Source organism: Pempheris klunzingeri, chromosome 18 (genome assembly GCF_042242105.1).
Source record: "Pempheris klunzingeri isolate RE-2024b chromosome 18, fPemKlu1.hap1, whole genome shotgun sequence".
Lineage (NCBI taxonomy): Eukaryota > Metazoa > Chordata > Actinopteri > Acropomatiformes > Pempheridae > Pempheris > Pempheris klunzingeri.
Window position 1 is genome coordinate 5,455,918 of NC_092029.1, and position 23,394 is coordinate 5,479,311.

Genomic DNA, 23,394 nt, shown 5'->3' on the forward strand with positions numbered 1-23,394 from the left:
GGCTGAATTTAAAGGGGATTTATTATAGGAAGCAAAAAAAGTGCAAGGTATTGGGGTGGATTTTGCTAGAAGAGCGTATAGCAATGTTAGCAGCTCTGTGAGTGTGTTTGGAGCTAAGTGTTAATCCTAAAGTATAATGTCCACCATCTTAATTTAGCATATTAGCGTGCCAACATTTGCTCATTAGCACTAAACACAAAATACTGCTGAGGCTCATGGGAATGTCATTAGTTTGGCTAAAACCAAAGTATTGGACTAAGTGAAATTCTGACCCAATGACAGCACTAGGTGGGAAGTTACAACATCACCAAAGTTATTAAAAGTTAAATTCATCCTGAGGGAGACATTAATGTATGTACCAGGTTTCATGCCAATCCATCCCATAGATATATTTCAATATGAACCACAAATATCAACTTGCTGGTTGCACTAGAGGAAAAGTCAGAAGAAATTATAAAACTCAATAGCAGCCATCCCCTGGTCATCATAGATATGCAATGCACCAATAGCAGTCAACACACTGCACTGAAGCCAAACCTGTCAACCTCATGGTGGCACTCAAGGCAAAGTCAGGGGATCTGTCCCCTGCTTTTTTCATGAAAATCCATCCAACAATTGTGGAGAAATTGCTGCTAGAGTGGCTAAGAATTGAATAAGGCAATCTGAACTGTCTGCCAACTAGAAAAATAAGTGAGGCTGCAGGGCCAGAAGTACAGCCAGCCAATCACAGAAGCAGCTTGTGACTAATGCTATAAACAATAGGTTTCATTACAGCGAGATGTACAGCAGCTCTGGATATCAGACAGTTTTGGTAAAACAGAAGATTCTTCGGTGGGCTAATACCACCACTGTGAAACCAGTATTTCACTAAATAGTTCCTCCCACATAAAAACATCAGGTTTAAAGTCAAATTGTAAATGTATTTTAAATGTTAAAGTTTTCTAATCGTCAGCTAAGAAAACCTGGGTGAGCTCATAAACGGCTGATCTTCTTCTTCAACAGCTCTAGTAGACGTACCCCTGAGCCAAGCAGGATATTTAATGAATAAAAGCCCAAAAAACACACCAGCAAATACATGAAATGAAGAGACAGCTCCCTCTCTTTCAGAAAAATATAATTACACAGGAACACAGTCTAACTGTATGTGAAAGATGGCACCTCCATCAAAAGGATAATTATGGATGTAAATAAATCAACCCCATCCAACTGTGCTTTAATAAATCTAATGGTGTGTGATCAGGCATTAAGTTCATAATCACAGAGAATTCCCAGTGTGTCATCTTTCATATTAAAAGACACTCACAAAGACTCACACCTGTCAAAAATCTACTGTAAGGTCAACCCATGATCCAGCGACAGAGTGTTAGCTCAGCATATTTCTGTGCAAATGATCAGCCAATTACACGACTAATTATTGCCTCTTGCAGATCTGTCAGATTTTGCAAGCGCAGGGCAGTGGAGATCAATAGGGTGTGTTAATCCAAGCAACACACACACACTCACAAGCACACCGCTGAAAGGGAAGGAGATGATCAAACGCTATCAAATGCCTCTGCGAATCTCTCAGAGGACCACCAGTCAGCCGCCGAGGCAATGGGGGTTAATGGGTGTACTGCGATGCTTTGAGATTCCCCTATAAGAACATGCAAGTTGAATCCATTATCTGCTCAGCTACGCTCAAATTTCAAAGAAAAAAAGGGGGAAAGAGAAGAGATAAGAGTGAAATGTTGTTTTGTGTATTTAAGGCTTGAGGGAGGGTCAGGGCTCGGACTAGAGTGGATTGGGAACAGGTAGCTCAGTGGAAGAGGGGGCCGAGGGACGGACGGAGGACGGGGAAGGGGAGTATTACCAAACAGAACTGAACTTCAACTGAACTGGGAAAAATTGAGGTAATAGTAGAAGATTAAGAAAGAACTGGAAAAAAGGAAGCACAGATGATTTCATCGTAAGAGAAAAACAACTATTTTCACATTTTCCAAAGGTGGGGATGAAGAGAAAGAGGGGGGTGAGGAGGAAGAAAACATTAAGTGAACTGATGACTGTCTGAATGGGAGAAGTGGGTGTGTGACTCATGGATGGGGCTGAAAGGGTTACAAGAGAAAGAGCAGGAGACAAAGGACAGGATGTTGAAAGAGAGGGCAGACGGGGGGGGGGGGGGAAGGAGGAAAGACACAAAATCAGGAGAAAGAAAAAGCACATAAATAATCAAGAGAAAGCCCTTCACCACAAGCACAAGAGAACACAAGAGTTAGAGGGAGCTGAAGCATCTCCTACAACTAGAAAATACACAAATATCAGAGCCTTGGAGCAGAAGTCCTCCCGGTTCATTTGTGTGACAGCTCCAGGGAGGCAGCTACCACAGAGGATACTGAGGTCATGTCCTCTGTGTTTTTTGTGGGAATTAGGAGAGAATTTACATTTTACAGTACTTATCTGTAGTGTGGTGGGCTGATTCTAGAGGTAAAAGTGTTTACTTAAATTTGACTATTAGGCCAACAAAACTAAAGCTCAAGGAGAGGGTGTCGATATCAGTGTGTATAGAATGTGTTACTTTGGGGAAAAGGAACATGTTTTACTTATTCTTTTTCTTTAACTAAATATATTGAACTATACATAATAACACTCAAAGCATTGAAAAGCTCTTCTGCACATCAGCATTAAATAGATAAAACTATATTGTCATTCATACCTGGTGATAAACCGGCCTTCACACAGGAATAGTCGTTATAATATAAAACAACAGTGAATACAATAATAAGACACTTAAATCTGCATTAATAGTGTTATAATTGATGAATTCCGTCTGTGTTCTGCTTTAAAGGTTTAATAAAAGGCGTTGAAGCAAACTGTTACCCCTAAAAAAAAGTCTAAAAGTTGTAAAAGTACCGTGATTTAAAATTAGAAATTATCTGATTAAGAAATACACTAAAGAGCCACAAGCTGCCTTCAGATGATCAGAAATTTGCGCACTAGCTGAGGTAAAATATAGTTTTGAATTTTGAGTGCAGTGCTCAGTGACAGAGCTTGATGACGATTTAAAGAAGTGTGCCAGAACCAAGGGCAGTATTTGGGAACCGTTGGGTGCAACCGCTCTCCAAAACTGTCAATTTCGGTTTTCAGTGCTACAGGCTCATTTTGGTCATATGTATGTAATCAGTAACCAGAGCAAGATTTGAAAACAGCTCCCAAAGAAGCCATTTTGTATATTAAGCAGCACAAAACACACCAAAAATAGTTACAGACCCCAACACTGGACACCACATTAACATGCATGTGCACCCGAATGTATTTTCTCTTTCCAAAAGCCAACCAGTACAGCAGTGCACACATGGCTGGGTAAGTACAACCAACACAAACGAGCACACAGCAAGCGCAGCGTTGGGAGCTGATCAGTGCTTGATTATCTTCCCTCGGTGCAGCACACCCTAAGCACAACCAAATCGGATGACTTCATTAGCATATCATCTGCATAATGGCTCCACCAGAGCAAGGGCATTTGCCTGCTACGTGGTTCCTACCATGTCTCATTCCGAAGGGGGTTTAGAGTTACAGATTCTCTTTCATTTTGGTTGAAACAACGGATATGCTGCGTCTCTTTTGAGCAACATGTCTGCCTTAGACATCTCTACTGCCCAGTTAATTGAGGGCATGGTAAAAAAAAAAAAAAAAGAAGAAAATCTAACTGAAGATAATTTCTCTCTACTCTGCACTATCGCTGGAGTTTCCTTGCTGATACATCCAATTATAAGCCTTTCTGCTGCAAATTATAGTACAAACACGTGGGCATGGATGTTTGTACGGTGAATATTAATTGCCTGAATATTTCTATTTCAGCATTCTCAACATTTTGCAAATGACCCGGGGAGTGTTTGGTTAAAGAAGTGGCGTATATAAATATGTTAAATAATAGTAATACAACCCCAAAAAGATGAGATGTGAAGTTTTTAATACAAATTCTGTAATTCTGGTCCGAGCACATAAAAAAACCACCAGGTCGTCATAAGCCTCGTACTTTTCTCTTCAGTTCCTACCAGAATAAAAAGTGCAATAACATCACGACTCGAGAATATTTATTCCCTACAAATTGTGTGCGATTGAAGGTTTTCATTCCTCTCCTCACAAAAGTGTGCCCTTGGTCGGTTGTTTGAAGAAAGGCTCTTTCTTTTCACCCTTTTCAACATTTCATATCACTTACTTAGTAACTCTAATGTTAATAGAAGTCATAGACATTTTATCCATCAACTTTGGCTCTTTTGCTTTTAAATAAGTACTTTCCTTCATAGTTCACAGGGCACGATTTCACTAACTTAAATGAAATACTTTTTCAAACTGAGACACCAACTTTTTGTAGTCACCCATGTCAAAATGTTGGAGTAGAGGACGTGCTGCATGAGCCCTACGATTCAACACACACAGGCGTTCACAGACACGTGTAGAAATAACTTCCAAGTCAGAAAGAAGCAGCCATTCTGTCAGACGAGGGTGCTGCCAAACAATGTTAGACTTAGATGTGAAAGCGTAGGGGGTTGCTATGTCATTGATGGGAAAGGAAGAGAAGCGTAATAAGGGTGGAAGAGGAAAACAAAAGCTTGTAAAGCATAGCAGTGGTGTGGCACAGAAATCGAGGACCCATACATATGCAGCCTCAGCGAGCCCCTTTCCCCTTTTAATACATCCATTGTCTGATGCAGAAAACTGCACAAAGAACTGAATCAAGTTTTTTTTAACACGGTTAAGAAAGTCAGAACAATCTGAAATGTCAGCATATTTCAGCCCTCTTTTCTCAACATACTGTAATTACTGTGTGGAGCTTTCACTAAGAGGTTTTACAACATTATAGAGAATTAATTCCATCAAGTTTTTTAGGTTATATATATATATATATATAAAAGGTAAAGGGTTTTTATATAGCAGGAAAAAGGTTTTTCAAATTAAGCCAATACTGCTACAAGCAAGCTAACTGATATTAGCTGGCTAGCCACATCATACACCAATCTGAATTTCCCCTCTTGGTAGCTCAATTTCACTTTTTTATTACATGATTGATTCAAAGTTCACCTCAAGTCCTCAGCGTCAGCGCAATTACTGCATTTGGAGAGGAACTATTTTTGTCCACCCTACTGGGTAAGTGGACTAAACCATATGCATCCTACGGGGGGGGGCGGGTATGATTGCTCAGAGTTGATATATGCGCAGACCTTCTAAATTTGGGTGGAGCTGCACAATGCAAAGTAGTCACACAAAACGGTAGTAAAAGGAAAAAAAACAATTAAAAGGAAGATTTTCAAGATAATAATATGTCACTGAAAACAAATGGTGCAAAATGTGGTGACCGTGGCCTAAACAGACAGAAACACTGACCACAGAATCTACATTAAAGAACTGAGGAAGGAATTTTGCTCTCATTGTCAGCAAAAATGTTCTTTCGTAACATTGTGGCAATACTGCCATTTGTTTTTGCTCAGCGCAAAGAAAATGTGTCTTGAAGTCTGTTGGGTAGTTCCTGAAATATCGGCCAAACAAACAGACCAACAGACAGAAACAGAATTAAAAGAAAACAACTTCTTTGGCAGAGGTAACAAACAGAGAGAGAGAGAGCGGGGGAAAAGATAGCGAACGAAGAAGAGAGGAAGAGGCAGTGTGTTCTAACAGTGCTTGCTGCATTTCTTACCATTCTGCTGCCATGTTTGTTTACTTTCTCCCTGGTGTGAACATCTATGCATGGCTGCAGCCATCACATCTACACATGTCACCCCTCTGCACAATCACACAAACACACCACAAAAACACACACACGCTCCCACATATTCCTAAGCCTTCCTGCACTCATACTTAGACTCTCACAATACAGCCCTTCAAGCCACATCTTAACCTAGTTCTTTGCATAAATCCTACTCATAAGGTCTCAGGCACTTCACAAACAATACGCAGCATTCCTTCGTTTTCAGCCTAATGTGTTCACTCAGTGTACTACTACTCCCACATGTGAACCATGTTCTTTATGTTTTACTAATTATTACTTGAAATGAGACTGTGTTTGGCACATTCATGGCAGGTTTCCTGACTAATGAGCCATAAAAGCACAGTGCGTGGTCATCAAAAACTGACAGACGAGGAAGGAACAGTAAGAAGGTTGCAGCCTGCATCCCTGTCTGTCACTATGAAGATGTACGCTGAAGTATGTGTGTAAACACATTTTCTAGTTGTCGCTGTGTATTAACAGTGCACATTTTATGTTTGCCCAACAGCAAAGCTGATAATGATTGTTCAAATATTTCAGGCAAACATATTAAATATTTTGTCGAGGAAGTGGCTTAACCAGGAGCAATATTCTTTTGGTATTAAGCAGCAATGCAAATAAAGATGGACAAATATGTCAGTTACATATTAACATGTTTTCTCTCTCTTTCTCTTTCTCCCTCTCTGTTGCGTAACCGCTGACGCACTCATGATCCGTGAAAAAGTGGGAATCAGTTTTGCTCGGTTGATCCCGGAGGTCAGCCGCAGAGAGATAGAGAGAGAGAGAGAGAGAGAGAGGGAGGGGGAGAGAGAGAGAGAACAGAGGGAGAGGGCTAAAGAGAGCACAAGGCGAACAGGGAGTGAAAAAGAAAATGAAGGAGGGAAATTGCCAGGTTGGCAACAGTGAGTTGGTGTCTGAGTAAGAATTGTGCACTGTAGCTGACAATGTTTTGTGAACCTCTGCCCTGTTCGTCTGGAGAACCAGAGACGCAGGAAATGGCTCGGAGGAAGGGGGCAAGAAAGAGCAAAACATAACATGACAGAGAATAATGTAAACTAAATGGAAAAACAAAACGCCAAATAACAGAAGGGAACAGGAGTGTGAAAAAACAACTGGAGGAAATGACACAGCAAAGAGACAGGACATAGATAGAAGAAGAGAAGAGAAATGAGGGAAAACATGTGAAGGAAATTAGAGGAGTGAGTCGATACCTCTGGGAGATTCTATAACAAATGTGATTTAACCAACACATGATCTACTTTATTGCCTAATGACACAGCCTTGAGCCACATAGTTGCTTGTTACCTCCACTTTGCAGGCACAATTCTGGACAATTTAGGCCTTAGCAGCCACCGGCAGCCCCTGCTCCAGTCCATGGAAATCAGCCAATCAGCATCCTTTCAGAAACAATGGGCTGCTGAAGTAAACCCACAGGTGCACGGGAGAAGGTCTGGACTCACTGCTCATATTTTGTGCCTGCTTGAGTAGCAGCCGGTCAGTACTGAAATCAATTTGACCAATGCCCTCAATTTTTAGCATCTTTGAAATCCACCTTGAGGGTTGTGGTGTAGTTTCAGACTGAGTAATGAGGAGAGGCAACGTTAAACTCAATTTCAGGGTTAGCGTCTGGCCATTAATAGCTGTTTATCAACAGCACGACCAACATGTGCCAAGGCCAATAAGTGCCAGCTGGTGCACTGAATCCAACGTCTGAGGCAGAAGAGGAAAACCCGTTTCCACTGCCTCCGTGACACTGCATGGATGCAAACAAACAAGACCACTGATGACACACTATGCCTTTCCCTATCTCATGCATTACAGAGGACAAGGAAGGACAAATGCCTCATTTTGTAATATGGAATCATGGGTCAGTAGGGTAAGGACTCCGTTTAGAGAGGGGAGATGCTGGAAGTCGTGGTAAGACAAATCTTTCTCATTTTATTCTTTTGAGCAGTACATCTACAGTGAATCCTTCCACTAACAATTCATTTGATTCAGTTACGTAGGGGAAAAGCATTTTGGGCTATCCTCAGAATTGCTACAAGCAATTTTTTAATTTTTAAACTCCACCCCCAGCCAGTGTTGACCCTGGTGACATCACAATTTATCGGACTTCATGCAGCTTTTATGGCATTTAGAACTGCTGCACAGCCTCAGCTAAGCGACAGAACTACAAGAGTAGCATAAAAGCTAAGAGAAGTTGTCAGTCAGCAGTTGCGTACAGAACAAACGAGAACAAACGAGGGACTGGTCGCTGGGGAAGCGGGGGGAGGAGGGACGGGTGAGGCACACATTTGTTTTGGTGTGAGATGCTGAGATGATAGAGATGACTGGCGATAAACTGCATAATCTTTCCTGTGACAAAACGTTTCTATTCTTTATCTTTTGGGATAAATAATATATGATCACAACTGTTGAAGGGAGAGTATATTTACAGACTGAAACTGCTGTGTAACTTGGAAACTATCTCTGGCGAAGCCCAGTGAACTAACCAAAAAGGAGCATGGACAGAGCGGTAGAAAGCCCCCTGAAGCCTGACAGCATCTGTGGACTGGCTAGTAAGCACCAGCATATCGCTCCCATATTGAGCCTGACTGTGATGTGAGGTTCATGATGTCCACAGTACTTTGAACTGGAGAAATAAGAAAGAGTAAAGAGGAGGAGGAGGAGGAGGAGGAGGAAGAGGAGGAGAGAGAGTGTGAGAAAGGCTAACTAGAATACCGAGGCAGACAGAGATGAATAGGGTGGGACAAAGGCAGTGAGGGAGACTGAGAGAGATGGACTCAGAGTCAAATATAAAAATATACACACACACACACACACGCACACACACACACAAAGGGAGGGAGGCAGAAACACAGGGGTGTGTGACAGAGGCAGAAGGCAAAAATCTTATTTGTGTGAACTTTGCAGCAGGACTTTGAGGGGATAATTAGGGAGAGTGACTCCAGAAGTGGAGAACAGTTCTCAGTCCTAAGCCTTCATGCAGAGGGATTAGACTCGGGCGCAACTCCTCCCTCCCTCCCTTCTACTCACTGCTCTCTAAAGTGGACTCGCCCCCATTACCAAGTTATGTCTGAAGCAAATACGGCAATGCTGTATCATCTACGGTACAATTAAATAAAACCACCTGCACATTACAGTTCTCTCCAATTGCCTGCAATAATTTCCAATACATAATTATGTAGGTGTAATCATAATACTGGCATGTTTATGAGACCCTGTCAACAAGATTTAAAATGAAGTCAGGACTGTATTATTGCAAGATGTAACCAATGGCTGGTTTTTATCCATTGTATGTGTGCATTCAAGTAAAACTGAGCTTTTGTCACAGAAACAACAGACGTTTTTGTATTTAGAGGAAAGCTATTAGGTAATGCATGCAAAATGACCAACACTTACTGTAGCATCGAGGGAACACTGTGCATTTTTGAACGTATAGCTATGAGTTCAACACACAGCTGAACATAACCCATATTTCAACGTTACTTCAGTCAATATCATTATTAATACATGAACCACGAATACAACCTGGAATGCCATTAATGCTCGCATATCACGTTTGGATGTTTGACTGATACTTGGGCTCACTACATTTATTTAATGTGGCGTTCTTGCCCCAAGCACAGAATAATTCCAATTCAGTGAATGAAATCAATAAAGTTAACACAAGTGATCTCAAAAACGCTTCATTAATTTGATATATTTAAAAGAATGACCTTTCAAACACTACAATCAGTAAATATGGATATTGTATGTCCTTGGTGGGGTCTAACTAATTGTACAGATCTGCAGTTGAAGAGCAGCATGTTGCTAACTGGAGCAGTGTTGCTAACTGGAGCACAGTTGCTGGTCCACTGCCATGGCTTATAAAAAGTTTTCTATATCGTCAAAGCTATGCATCAAAAGAAGTTGCATTTCTGAGCCAAAAACAATTGAGGCCTCGCCGATTGCAAAGGACTGAAACTTTTTCGATAGATTGCTCCGGGTACATGCGGCATCAGCCCCAGATTTGAGGGATGACAAGGTGCTCCATATTAGAAATATGTGGCCTCCCCTGGCACCTTCATCTGCAGCACACTATCCTGTTTTCTTCCGTCTTTCTTCCCCCCCCTCTCCTTATCTCTCCCATCACTCCTCTGAGTCTATTCTTTAGTCTGTTCTCCCAAGCTTCCCACTCACTGTGCCCTCTGACCAGTCCGCCATTTACAGTACACACACTCAACCGCAGAGACATGAATCTAATAGCACAGGGACCTGCTGTAAGACACATGCTCATTTTACACATCGTGATCAAGCCCTGCTCAATAAAACGTCACGCAGTAAGTTATACAACCTGAATATCGCCTTGGTCTGTGTGTTTTAGAATCATCTCCTTTAATATCTCTAATGACTGTTAAGCATTTTTTGATTAAGTTTCCACAATTCTGAAACAGTAATTCAAGAGTCTGGAGCCGTTCCAGGGATCATTGCAGGGTTAATACAGATATAGAGACAATCATTCACACTTACACCTATGAGCAATTCCCCATAGGTGCCCCCAGTCCGTCCGTGATTAGCATGTCCTTGGACAGCGGGAAGAAAGTATAACAGAGAAAACCCCCATGGACTCCACATAGAAAGGGCCAGAACTGAGCATCAAATCTGGGTCTTTCTTGATCGGTTACGCAACCATGCTAACAACTGAACGGCTGTGGGACCCTTCACTACACACTGATGGGCCCTCTGCTACCTAATATGCAGATGTGATACAGGTGTAAGGGAATTCTGTTTTTGGTTTCACTGTATCCACGAGGAGAATACAGCACAAGGTCTGATACAGAGCCAGTTGTTCAGGATGGTGAGAACAGGCAACTCACACACATCAAAAACCAGAAAATACGCAACCACCTTGATACTTTACTTGATATCAATCAGGTAATGATGACTGAGCATTTGCTTAGCCCTTCTCCAGAGTAGCAACTGTCCAATCATAGCTTAGCAACCATAATTTGCCACAGTCTTTTACTATGATATCCTCCATGAAGCCTTTAAGTGCATATTTAAGACCTGTTACAAGACTCTTGTTTTAAAAAGGAGTCAGATGGAACATTAAAAGCTTAGCGAGGGGAAAGTGGTTGCAACCAGTGCAGCAGCTGATGTTAGCTTTATTAGCTAGTTAAAGGCAGGGTATGTAACATATTTTGGAAACTTTTTGTTGTAATTGTTGAAATTCTCATAACAACCCGACAGCAATGTAATAAACCTCTTTAATTATTTCATTCTGAGCAAATGAAATGATTGGACGGCCGACCTGCCTGTCTGCCTACCCACAAGCCTAAAGCTAGCAAGCTAGTCCAGGCAGAGAAGGTGTAGCCAAAATGCGAGTCGTGGCTGAGCGACAAACCGTTACCCTGCACGAAGTGACAGACCGAGCGAGAGACCCAGACTTGGAGTATTTTCAGTCTGATACATTTACATCTAGCTACTCTTGCTGGTTTCTCCAAAGTTACAGACCCTGCCTTTAATGTTGTAAACAGCATTATGTGCCATGCAAGGACAATAAGATCAACAGGCGTAGCAAACGAAAACGCTCACCTATAATATTAAGAACAGTGAACATAGGCAGCTCACACACACTGATATCGACCAAAACAGGTGACCATAATTCACTGTTTTCCTCCATCTAGCTAAACCACACACACACACACACACACACACAGACACACAGACACACAACACGCATGACCACACAACTACACAGTGTATCACATGGCTTTGATAAATGAATAATGAGGATATTCTCTGCTCAATTGCAATATCCACGGGCCACTGCTATGGCCTGATTCAAATGAAGCCAAATGTCAGGTCAAATTCACCAATCAGCTCCTTTTCAACAGACACAGAACTGTCACATCCAATTAAGCACTTACACATGCACAAATCCTTGTGTACGTACACACAAATGTATGTACGCTTCATCTTCACGTAAACAGTCAATTATCAATATTTGTTTGCAAACACTGAATAATCAATCATACAGCTTATTCTCATCATTCTATATTAGACGGTGATAATCAACTGAAATCACAGAGTCTCCAGTGCTGACCCCATATTTCTTTCCATCTCCACTCATCTCAATCACTCATCCTTCATGCTACAGTAAATGTGGGCGCTCGTTAGCTGGAAAGCATCCAGCCCCTTGATTTTCGGTTTCTCTCTCAAACACACAGCCGAGCATATGCACCCACTTAATGAACGCACATAATGAATGATTAACCAGTGGCAGCACAAGCGCAAATTCAACACGCACGCAAATGCAAGCACACACACGCAGCTCTTGAAGCACATATAAGAGTATTGTAGGGGGAAAAAAAAGATTGCTGTACCTTTGTTTCTACCTACAGTTTTTGGAGAGAAGAAAAGATCCATTGAGATAAAAGAGGGAAGAGTGTCATCCCACGCAGAGCACAAGAGAAAGACAGCAAAAAGTGGGGATAAGCTATTGTTAGTCTAACGTAAGCCTGTACACTTCCATGTGACACTTCCATGCAAAATGTTGACAATCATGCAAATGGTGGAGAAATGGAAGAAGCACATGTGGGCAGCACACAACTGACACTTCACTATTTTTGCATGTTTTTTGGCACTGCACTATGGTCACCCCAGAATAATGATGAGTGGTACTCGAAGCCTGGTCACTATTTGAGGGTGATAATGAAGGTTTACAGTTTACATTTTGTCAAGTTCAAAATTGAGATTTATTTTACATTTACAGGCAAATCCAGAGATCTTGGAGGTTCTACTGAAATGAAATAATTTCTTTACAACATGTCACTGTTATAAATCTTGGTGTGACCGAGCCAGCACACAGACGGCCCCTGCAACGCTCACCCTACTTATTTTCTTTAGAACCCTAATGTTGATCTTGGACGATTCTGCACAGCTCCATGTTACGTTCAGTGACGCTCAAAGATCAGCTTCCAAGTTCTGATGTGATGACTGAAAGCTTGAGAACAGTTACTAAATGGACCTTGTGTTAAGGTTGGGCAATTAAAACACTTGGTTACAATTAGCAAAGTATAAAGGCTAAAGTTAAATTAAAAAGCCAACAGTAAAATGTTACATTGCAAACTGCAGTCTGCTGCTTAGTATCCCTTGAGCATAATTTCCAGGGATTATAGGCTATTTCTTTTATATGTACCTTATCTAACATGACACTTTTTGTTCCTTATTTTCCCCTCTTTATATCCAATACCCCTCTTTTTCTCTCCTGCTTCCCTGGTTTTCATCCTCCTTCCTCCCTTCCCCCCCTCCCCTACTCTGTCGCTGCAGAGGTCGAGCAGAAACAGTGGAATGTGTCACTGCACGTTAGCTGTGGAACTGAGAACAGTACACAATTATGTAATACACAGAAACCTGGGTGAAACGAGGGTGAGACACAGAAGCAGAGAGAGAGAGAGAGAGAGAGAGAGAAAGAGAGAGAGACAAAGGTGAGATGAGGAACATGCTTTACTGCCATGCATCCCTCCCCACCAACACATACTCAAACCCTCCCACTTCTCTGCAGCAACAATGGGAGCAGTGCAACACACAAATGCACACGGACAGGTAGTGAAGGCACACGGCGTAAAATTACGCCCTAAAACCAAGCCAGGCAGTGAGTGAATACAAAAAACATACAGAACTCTACAAAAGGAAAAGTACAGAGTACCTTGCTCTGCCTTCAGGTGTGCGAGGCCTTGAAGAGAAAAATCAAATAAAAGAGGACAGAGAGAAATTTTGAGAACAGCACACCAATACGACAGTTGTATTGTCATTATGCATGCTTTGCATGATGGCAAACCATGGCTATCACACTAAAAACAAAAGCTTTCCCAAGTGCATTTGAAAGCTTTCTGTTGAAATTGACAAATGACTAACAACGCCAGGAACACAGTATGTGAATATAAAGTAGCTCAGCAGGTTGTTTACTGAATAAAAGGTAACTTGATTACTGGTATTGCCTTTTAAAAACTGAATACATAAACATCTGTTTAATAGATTTAATGACTTTACATTTAATGAAGTCTCTTGGTGCATCTTAATTGACACTATGACTAGTCTTTCTTGAGACTCACCTGGTTTTCTCTGGACTGCTGTGGAGAGTCACAAGACAGGAGAGAAAGCAAAGAGAAGTCCTGCATTAGCAACACACTACAGCTGCGTTTGCATGTGGATCTAACATGCAAAACATACCACACTTCTAAGCATCGTGTGTCCATGTAAGGAGCAAAGAGCTGCCCCTTGACATGCCAGATCAAAATAACAACGTCAGTATCAATAAGCCTGTGGAGAGAAACATTTCATCTGTCCCGTCTTCTCAGGGAATCAGATTGAGGTTACACCTTTGAAAAACAACTCTTTCACATTTCGAATATCGTTACAGTAACATAATATTCTGCATCTTGGATCACACAGAGTGCCTCACTCACATAAAGATGCATAAATCCATGAGGATTTATGGTGCGCTGTGAGGTTTGCGGATCCTGGGATGCTCCTTCACAGACCCATTTCTTTTTACTCCACTTCCCCTTTTGCCCCTTTAACTAACCCACCAGTTTTTCTGCACACTGACCCAAATTCAACACACCCTAGTGGTTTCTCAAGGGAATGCTCACTGTGGGATTCCTGCAATTCACAGTATGGAATAAAATAAATAAAGAAATAAATACGCTTCATTGCTTGTGGCAAACATTCTCACCAGGATCTCACCCGTGGACAACACCTTGTGGGTATCAAACATGCCAGTCTGATTTAGGGCACATAAAAGATCACTCACTGAATTCTCAGTTGTATCTGCGGTTACATAAGTCAAGCTTTTATCCAGCATCTTACCTTTTTAGTCTCAAACCTGGTGCTTTTAGCCCAAAATGAATATTGAGAGATTTCTGTAATCAGGGCCCATCGAGAGCATTAAGGACTGACAAGAGGAAATTTAACAAATCTTAATTAAGACAGACTACATTAGACATGTTAAGTGTCAGCTCTCATACAAAATATCTGATGTTCATTTGACTCAGTGCCTTGATCTCTGCTTAGGCTGCACAGAGGCCTGGCCTCTTTCCCACCACTGGATATAACTGGGGATTTTCATGCTTTATTTTCCTCCCTGACAGCAGTAAGTCCTTGTAAAATGTTAAATTTAACAAACCTAGCAGAGAGCATTAATATCTTTTGAGAGGAGGCATAGAGAGACAAATACTGTGGAAGGAGAGGTGAGATTTCTTTTCCTTTAGGGACTCCAAAATGGCTGCTACTTCTCCTCCCACACGAGAAGGATGACATTGGGAGAGGAAAGGGAAGGACGAAGCATGGAAATGGGGGAAGGGAGAAAGTGGCCAGCTGATGGACAGCAGCGCAGCTCAGCCTCTAGAGAACTGGGGGTCTTAAGACCCCTGGAAGTATATGCCTGAATGAGCAGGCACATGGGTTTTTCTCTCACTGTACAAATGCTCGTGCTTGATAAGTGTGCATATACTGTGTTTGCATGTTAAAACGCTCAGTTTCCCATGTAGATAAAACCCTTTCTCTTGATGCGACAGCACCCAGAACAAGCCAATGTGCTGTGGAGGACATGTGGTCCAAGCGTAATCCTCTGCTCTATTTTACCAGCAGCTTCACCACTCAAATCCAAACATAATTTTCAGCTTGGGCACTAGACACAAATGCCCTCTGCACTGGAATCAGGCAAGTCCCTGCACCATTTTTTCCCCCTGACCTACTTTTTATAGTAAGATTATTGTAACTGTCATTTTTCCATGTCTGTTTATTAATCCCCAAAGCTAAGCCTGAAGGCACCATTTTAGCACTTGCTTAACAGTTTGCTTGCCTTAGCCTTCAATTACTAGCCTTCCATCAAACCAGTGAATGTTTCTTAAGCAAAGGGGCCCTTAAACTGTTCATTGCAAATGCAGAATAGGGATTGCGACAGAGGAAACGGGAGATTGTTTTACATATTCATTAAACAGTCCAGTGTAGCTCTTAATAACCTTGACCTTATGCATATCTCATTGTAACTGAAAAAACCCTAAGGTATTCAAGAGATTTCATAATGTCACCCTCATTAATTTAATTGAACTGAATGAGGGACAATATCCAGATCATTACCATAAAAGATACTGATATTTGCACAGCTAATAACAGGAGCAGAATCACATTGATATTTAAGATGACTCTGCAGAAAGAAGTAGTTTAACAGTTATCAACAGTGCACACGACGAAGGGCCGAAGCTGCAGCAGCGGATTTGCCTGCCAGAGACGACACGTTTGGAGAGCGAGTGGTGAGTGGTATCTAATTTCAGCTCATTGCCCTGACACAGTTAGTCACACTGATACATCCTGATCCACATGGGAAGAGAGACTGAACATGTGTTTTATGGCTAACTGTTTATGGTGCTAAGCTGCTAGCCAAGCTGAATGGTTTGGGAAGAGCTGCAGGAGCTCATGGGGAGACGGCTTGATTATCACTGTGGTGAAATAATTCTGCTTCAGCAGTTAGCTAACCCTGCTATCCCATGACGCAACAAATGCACACCAGAAATGGGCAAACAGTGTGCGAACATGGATGTTTTTTTAGCACAAGTGGCACAAACAGGCTCTACTCTACTTCCTCGTCACATTTTTCGCATTTCTAATCTCACATGTTAATTCAGCCCACTCCACTCCGTACTTCCCTTCTAGGCCAGTGGGCTAGCAGGCTACCATTAGAAATACGGCTGGCAAAATTCTTCCAAGGCCCAGTCCACTCAGTCAGTCAGCCATCTGCTCGTTTTAACGAGCAGCTCCGGGGCCTTGTTGCTCCGTGCCTATGTGCGCGTTTGTGTGCATGCCAGTAAATGAAAATGTGTGTGCGAGCATGCGAGGCCCGGGCCAGGCAGCCTGATAATGTAACATATAAATATTCACAGCTTTGACAGATTGCTTTCATTGCTCATTAATGTACAGCATAATCAACAGTATGCCGACAAAGACAGGTGTGCTGAGCAAATGCTCACATCTAACTGCAAGCAAATGGCCAAAGTTTGATCACTATGAATATCCCCTGAAAACATTAGGTGCTTGAGGGTTGCTTGAACAACAAGTATTATGACACTTGCACACAGGTGGACATAACAATCAAAAAATCCTAGTTTGCCGACAGGCAGAATCGACGGCGGCGTTTTGCGCAGGCATTTTCCGGGCAAATTAGCCATCTCTGTTCTCATTATCCTCCTAATTATGGTTCCTTGTCTCTGTGGCATAATCAACAATCAGCCACATCAGTTAATGGGAAGGCAGAAAAGAGCAGCAGTCAGATCAGCTGGGGAGCTAACGTGCCTACCCCTCCTGCTTCGCTCTTTTATTGCTTGACAACAGGAGGAAGATGGAAAAAGCGTGTAAATATATGTGTGTATGTGTGAGAGAGAGAGAGGGAGGGAGGTAGAGGGAAAGAAAGACAGACATAGACAAAGTAAGCAGGGGGTGGTTCTTGTCCAACAGCTGACAAATTGGGGTACAATTCACTCGTCACTCTTGCTCTTGCCTGGGGCTGAGATATGACCATCTCTTTCCATGTCCAAGCTGCCTGGCCGAGTCGCAAGCGCTCTCTTAAAATCTTGGTTGTTTTAACACAGGGATGTCTCAGTCACCCTGTCAGCTCTCAGGAGGCTCTCAGACAAATGGACCACCTCCTCCTCCTCCTCCTCTTCCTTCATCGACTGTTCAACAGAGGCAATGAGCAAATGGGATGAAGCGAAAAAGGGGCCAAGTCCAGTCCGTCCGCTTGACTGCTCTGCAACCAGCACATCGCGTGCTGTCCTGAGCAATGCCACAGGCTAGCACTTGGGATTTAAGCTGCAAACAGCTTCATTTGAGCAGCAAATGATAAGATATATTATGAAACCAAAAACTGAAAAAACTGCTAATTCTAAATGCACGCCATAATGGTGACAAATTACAACATCTTAACTGTATTAGACATAGTTAAAAATAGCTTGCAAACAGTGCTGTAGCATTCAGTGAGCATTCCCCTGATTTTTAGCAAAATGGAGTCATCCCTAAACCATGTCAGTCTGATTTAGACAGGCAGGAAGTGGGTCAGCAGTGGAGGAAATTTGACATGGGTCTGTTCACACAAAGTTATCTTGTACAGTCCATACACATAAAGAAAAGAGTTAGGTCTGTAAGATTATAAGTGAAATTGTGTATTCTCTGGATTACTCGTCTAAATATGAAAAGTAGAAATAAAAAACATGATGTGATAAATGTAGTACCGAAAAAAGGAAATGAAGCAAGTTATTCTTGGCATCAGCTGGCATTGATCTTAAGCAGTGGTATGTTTGGCTTTACACTGAGCCAACCACTAGCAGCAGGGCCATTCAGAAATTGGATAGTTCACTGTAAAAATACAAGTAAAAAGGAGGGAAGGACAGTGGCCACTTTTAAAAGTGGGTCCTGCATTATATCACTGACAGTAGGCCATTTGAGAGTATATAAGTATTAGCTGAACTCAGTATGCCTTTATCTTTAAAAGTGCAGAGATAAAATAGGGTAGAATATTGTCAAAGTGTTGCATCTCATTACACTCCCCGAAAAAAAGAGATGACCTTGGCACAGAGGTAGAGGAAAAATAGATGAAGTTGTTTCTCATCCAAACATTGTGTGTACCTTCAGGTCCCTGCACCACCTTGCAAGAGCTGAATACATTTAACGGAGAAAAGAGAACTGAGTGTTGTAATTTTAGTCATATCAGCTAATACTGTATCCACAGCTTCCTCATCAAAAGTAATAACTGTGAAGGGAAAGGAAATGCTGAGCACATCACCTCCAATTTAACTCCCAAGTGAAATATGAAGACTTTCTAAAAGAAGCTGCAAGTGCAACAACCCACAAAGAAATATCCTGATTTTATGTCTGAATCTCTGAGTTTTAAGCTACACAACTCAAGAAGATGGCTTAAACAATGTATAGATACAGCTATGATGCAAAGGGCAAATATTAGGTGTTAGTATAACATTTTTAATGTTCACTTGGAGGCAGACAGCTGTTAAGTCAGTTACATTTGTAAGGAATCCCTCTGAATTTTTTACAAAGATTTTAATCAATATGAAGTTCTTGACACAGAAAGCTCTGGAGCCAGCCCTCTTACCTTCAGTGCAGTATCGACCTACATATCCAGTTTTGGAGCAGTCACAGTAGGTTTCTCCATCTGCCAGCGAGCAGATCCCACCATTCTCACAGGGATTCTCTGTGCAAAGGCCCATCATCTCCAAGCGTACTTTCTGACTATTGATGAGCGTGGGCAGCTTACTCCCATAACTGAGGTCTGTGATAATTCCCTTGAATGGTGGTAGCTCACGGGCGGAGGGTAGGGTGATGGCAGATGTGCGGATGTCCCCCGGGAGCCCTCCGAGGAAGAGATCACTAACGATCTTCATGAACCGTCGCTGGGGCCGTACCTCTTCTGTCTTGGTTTGGCCGTCCACAGCCAAGCCAGTCCGCAAATTGTGCCTGTTGACTGCGGCAAAGTGCCAGCGGCTGTCGTTGACCATCTTGTCAGAGGTGATGGTGGTCTCAGCACAGTCGATGCTGACGCGGACCTGCATCTTACCCTCGGATATCGTGAGAAGCAGAAAGTCGCAGAATCCGCCGTCGTCGAAGTAGAGCAGCAGGCCTTCTGATTCTGAAGTCTTGAACTGAAATGTCAGGTCACTTTTGGAGCTGGCGTCCCAGCGCATGTAGCGAGCCCACTGACCTTCAGAGCCAGTAAACTCCAAACCGACGCTCAGGCCCAGCACGGTACTTAGCAGCAAGAGGACATGCCCAGGTAGGCTGTTGGAATTCATTGTAGAGTCTAACAGGATGCACCAGTAGAGGGTTAGAACTGGGGATAGCTCCTCAAAGTGATAATAACATCTGATTATGGCTATGTTCCAGGATTTATCTGCTGAATGTTATATTCCACATAGATAATTTTACAGTCAAGCGGAGAATACAATATCCGTTTTTTTTATTTTCAAGGCTGATCTAATGTTGATAATGGATGGAACTGAATCTTCTCGGCCAAGTTTATGCAGAGATATAATGGGAAAATATCCAATTTCCACACAAAGTGGACAGGTGAAAGTGCTAAGATGAAGATGATCCTTAGTGTGTTTTGTCAGTGATTCAGAGCTGCATCTTGTGATTTTTCTTTGAGGCGACTTCCTGGATTGAAGCACATAACCTTCATCGTTGGTCCGGTTCCATGCCCCATGGTTTGGTCTCCAGCTTCGGACACTCCTTTGACAGAACTGCAGAAAAAACACAGATCACTTTAAGCACCAAATCATTTGGTCACATGTCAACTGGAGACAAAGGAGCCTTTTGCAAACAAAATAAAGTCTAAGATATAAAAATGGATGGAGTATCACATGTCTGATCCAATGCTATTCAATACGTCAGCTCTGCAACAAATAGATCATTTGTGAAACTGTTCCATTTTGATTAACACCACATGAGAGAGGACGTGATTCAGCACTGAGATAATATTTAGGCAGCATTTTGTAATGTTGTCACATTATATTAATATATATTTGTGCAATTAAGTCAATTCAAATTAAAAATGCTATTCAAAAGAAGCTGAATAGATGAACCAATGCTTTACAGATAAACAAAATCATGCTCATGAGTTTAGATGAAGCAGTAAGAGGGTACTGAGAGCACCAGTCAATGCAGATTTGACTCTCCATGTGGCCATTAAATACAACTAAATAACCTCTATTAACATCCATTAAAAGGTTTACGAGCATTTTATGCAGAGTTACATTCCTACCAACCCATTTTATTTGAAGATCAACTCAAATAATTGTTCAGGGTTTTAAAGCCTTCATTTGAGAGTTAAATTCCCAGATAGTGGTGGCACAACACAGACATTTTGTGGAAAAAAACATCTAGTAGACTGCTGTTGCTGATTCTGTGATGAGTGAAAATCCATTGAGGTGAGCCAGAACATGTGTTAAGCCTCAAACGTTAGCCTGCTATCTGTAAGGGCCTGCTGGGATCCTGATAAATATGACTAATTATCCACCGCCACTCTGTCTCTCATTTGCATGTCTTTGGGGGATTACAATCATAAACAGCTATTCAGAAAGATGTTAGGATGGTACCACTCCATATTTGAATCCTACCACTTTTAACATTTTTTAAAATTTCTCCCATTGAATACACATTGAAATGATTTTCCTCACCAAAACCCAGATGACAGCGGTATGCAATATTAACTAGCTCACTAGACCTTGTTTGCTACACCTGTACACACTCAGTTCTGTTTAAATTTGCTCAGCAGAGCTAGAAATGATTCACATGGCGAAACCTTATATGTGTGTGTACTCTTCCAGCCCTTTGCCCTTGCAATTGTTTTGGCAGTGGGCTGCCCACCAGACAAATGCATTGTCCAATCATGACAGTAGCACAGAACCATGCAACACAATAGGGCCTTTAACCACCTGCCCTGAATAGTTAATCTTGCTGCAGCAGGCGGGCTATTGAATTCAAGTAACTGATACCTATGCTAATGCACTTTGTGCGCACGCATGTGTGTCCCTGTGCAGAAGTGTGCATGTGTGTGTCTCTCTGACAACACCAGGTTGCCTGGTTGGATCATTGTCTTTGTCTTAAAAGTGACTCTGTGAGGCAGCAGAGAGGTGAAAAGGTTCTGCACGGCGAAAATAACCCAGAACACAGCTGTGTCAACCGAGCCCAACTAGAAAGATGTGCTGTGTTGTGTGTTCCTGCAGTAAGCAAAGCTGGTTATGGCCCATGAAACCTGAGACACTGGTCTTCTATGAAAATAGGCCCCGGCCTCTATTCAATTAACAGGACTTATTGTGTGTATTGGCCAACTGAGGCATCAGGTGTCCCTCTGAGCCACTGGTGCGACAGGGGATGCTAACAACGCTAGCACGTTCTCTCTCGGTTAACTAAAGCACTATTGGGGACTTCTTCTTCTTCTGTAATGAATCCCTAGTTACTCACATTTAACCTAAAAACTACAACTTTTAATAATAATACGCCACAGCTCATGCTAAATCACTTGACATTTGACAAACTGAAAAGCTGCTCACCTGCCAGCTAGCCTGTAGGCTAAGCTAAATGAGGCTAATGTGGTGAAAAGTCAAATCTCACAAGACATATTTTACTGACATTTTTCCTCGCAGGCTTGTTATGAAAGATGCCCTTCAGCTAACCCCACGCCTCCTTCGCAGCCCCCACTCTGGAGGGCAAAATAAGGCTAATTAAGAAGCTATTTTTGGCTATTTAAAGATGTGTTTTAACCAGCATATAAACAAAAAAACGTTTTCTCAGATAATTACAAAAAGTAGGCCACGTGTTTCTAAATGTTAAAGGTGAGTCTAGGAGGCCCTCCGCCCTCTGTGGTAACATCAGCTGCCTCTTGCTCCTCATAGACTCATAAGTGTGCAACAATAAGCACATATTTTCCGGGACATATACACCTTGAATTATTAAGCAGAGCAGGATATGAGATGACCCGCACGGGATACCGTCACCGGCCATAAATGATGCATTGATGCATCCAGCTTGGGTGCTGCAGATTTATTGACATGTTTTGTAATACAGTCTAGCCCCCATCACGCTCCGGAGACCCCGGCCTCTGCGCCCCGCTGAGCTGCCTGCCCATCACAAGCTGAAGCCTGGAGGAACGATTTAATCCGACATCAGTCACAGCAGACAAGGGTATCCAGCAGTGGGAGTGTGCACGGACCTGCTAGTCTGACTGGTTAGACAAAGTGAGGTTCAGGGACCACCAGGGGGCCTTTTTTTTTTTTTTTTTTTTTGGAGGGGAAGGGGGGGGCACATCTCTACACCAGCAAAACAAAGTGAATAACAATAACTGATCATTTCATTTCTGATCACTAAACAATAACAGAAGGTAATTACAGTAAGTCAAAGTCATTTAACAATGTAAATCTAAATCAGACGCTCCAAAGACATGAATGGTCTCACTTTTCTAAAAGATATCAGCAGGACAAACTTCATCACAGCAGCACAATTTTGTCTCCTTCAGGCCATCAGCACATGATGAATGGACACGTTAAAAGTCGCCCCTGCTCTCTGTCACCCAGTGAACATCTGATGCTTCCACTAAAGGAACAGTGTGGTATTGAGCTCTATATGCTCTAGATGAGGTGGGGGGGAAATAGGACAGAATACATCAGCAAAATGCTAGGATTATATATTTTCATCATGGCCAGAAACCCCTGCAGAACCCCAAAGGAAGGCAGGAGGGTCAACTCTGCAGTAAAGACACAAGTTCCTGCAGGAAAATGAAATTATAGTGATGTTACAGTCTCTATTGAAAGCCCCATTGGATTTGTCAGTCTCACACAGAGACACTCTCACAAAATAAGTGCAATAACCAACGTTGTTACAGACGATAAAGGTCATTTGGATCAGTTAGTGGATTATTCGCATGGAGAAAACAGAGAGCGACATTTTCCAGCCGCGCTCCAGCTTTCCCTCTGCTCCTCGCACGGTGGCAGTCTGACTGTTGCTCAAAGCTTTCCGAGCCTTTGCCTTAACAATTACGAAGCGACATTTGAACAGGGGGTTCGGGCTCGTATTTGCAAGAAAGCATGCGTAAATGGCGAGAAGTT

The 23,394-nt window shown here is 42.3% G+C and overlaps 1 protein-coding gene across 1 annotated transcript in view; it reads right to left on the reverse strand.

Annotated features, from left to right (window-relative positions):
* Window positions 1–19,584, reverse strand: part of LOC139217463 (neurexin-3b) — a 254,786-nt gene extending 235,202 nt beyond the window's left edge. The window contains exons 1-4 of the mRNA XM_070848766.1: window positions 18,888–19,584; window positions 13,840–13,857; window positions 13,434–13,460; window positions 12,109–12,120 (exon numbers count right to left, since the gene is read on the reverse strand). Coding sequence (XP_070704867.1) covers window positions 12,109–12,120; window positions 13,434–13,460; window positions 13,840–13,857; window positions 18,888–19,584 — 754 coding nt within the window. The remainder of the gene's footprint in view (window positions 1–12,108; window positions 12,121–13,433; window positions 13,461–13,839; window positions 13,858–18,887) is intronic.
* Window positions 19,585–23,394: the final 3,810 nt, after the last annotated feature.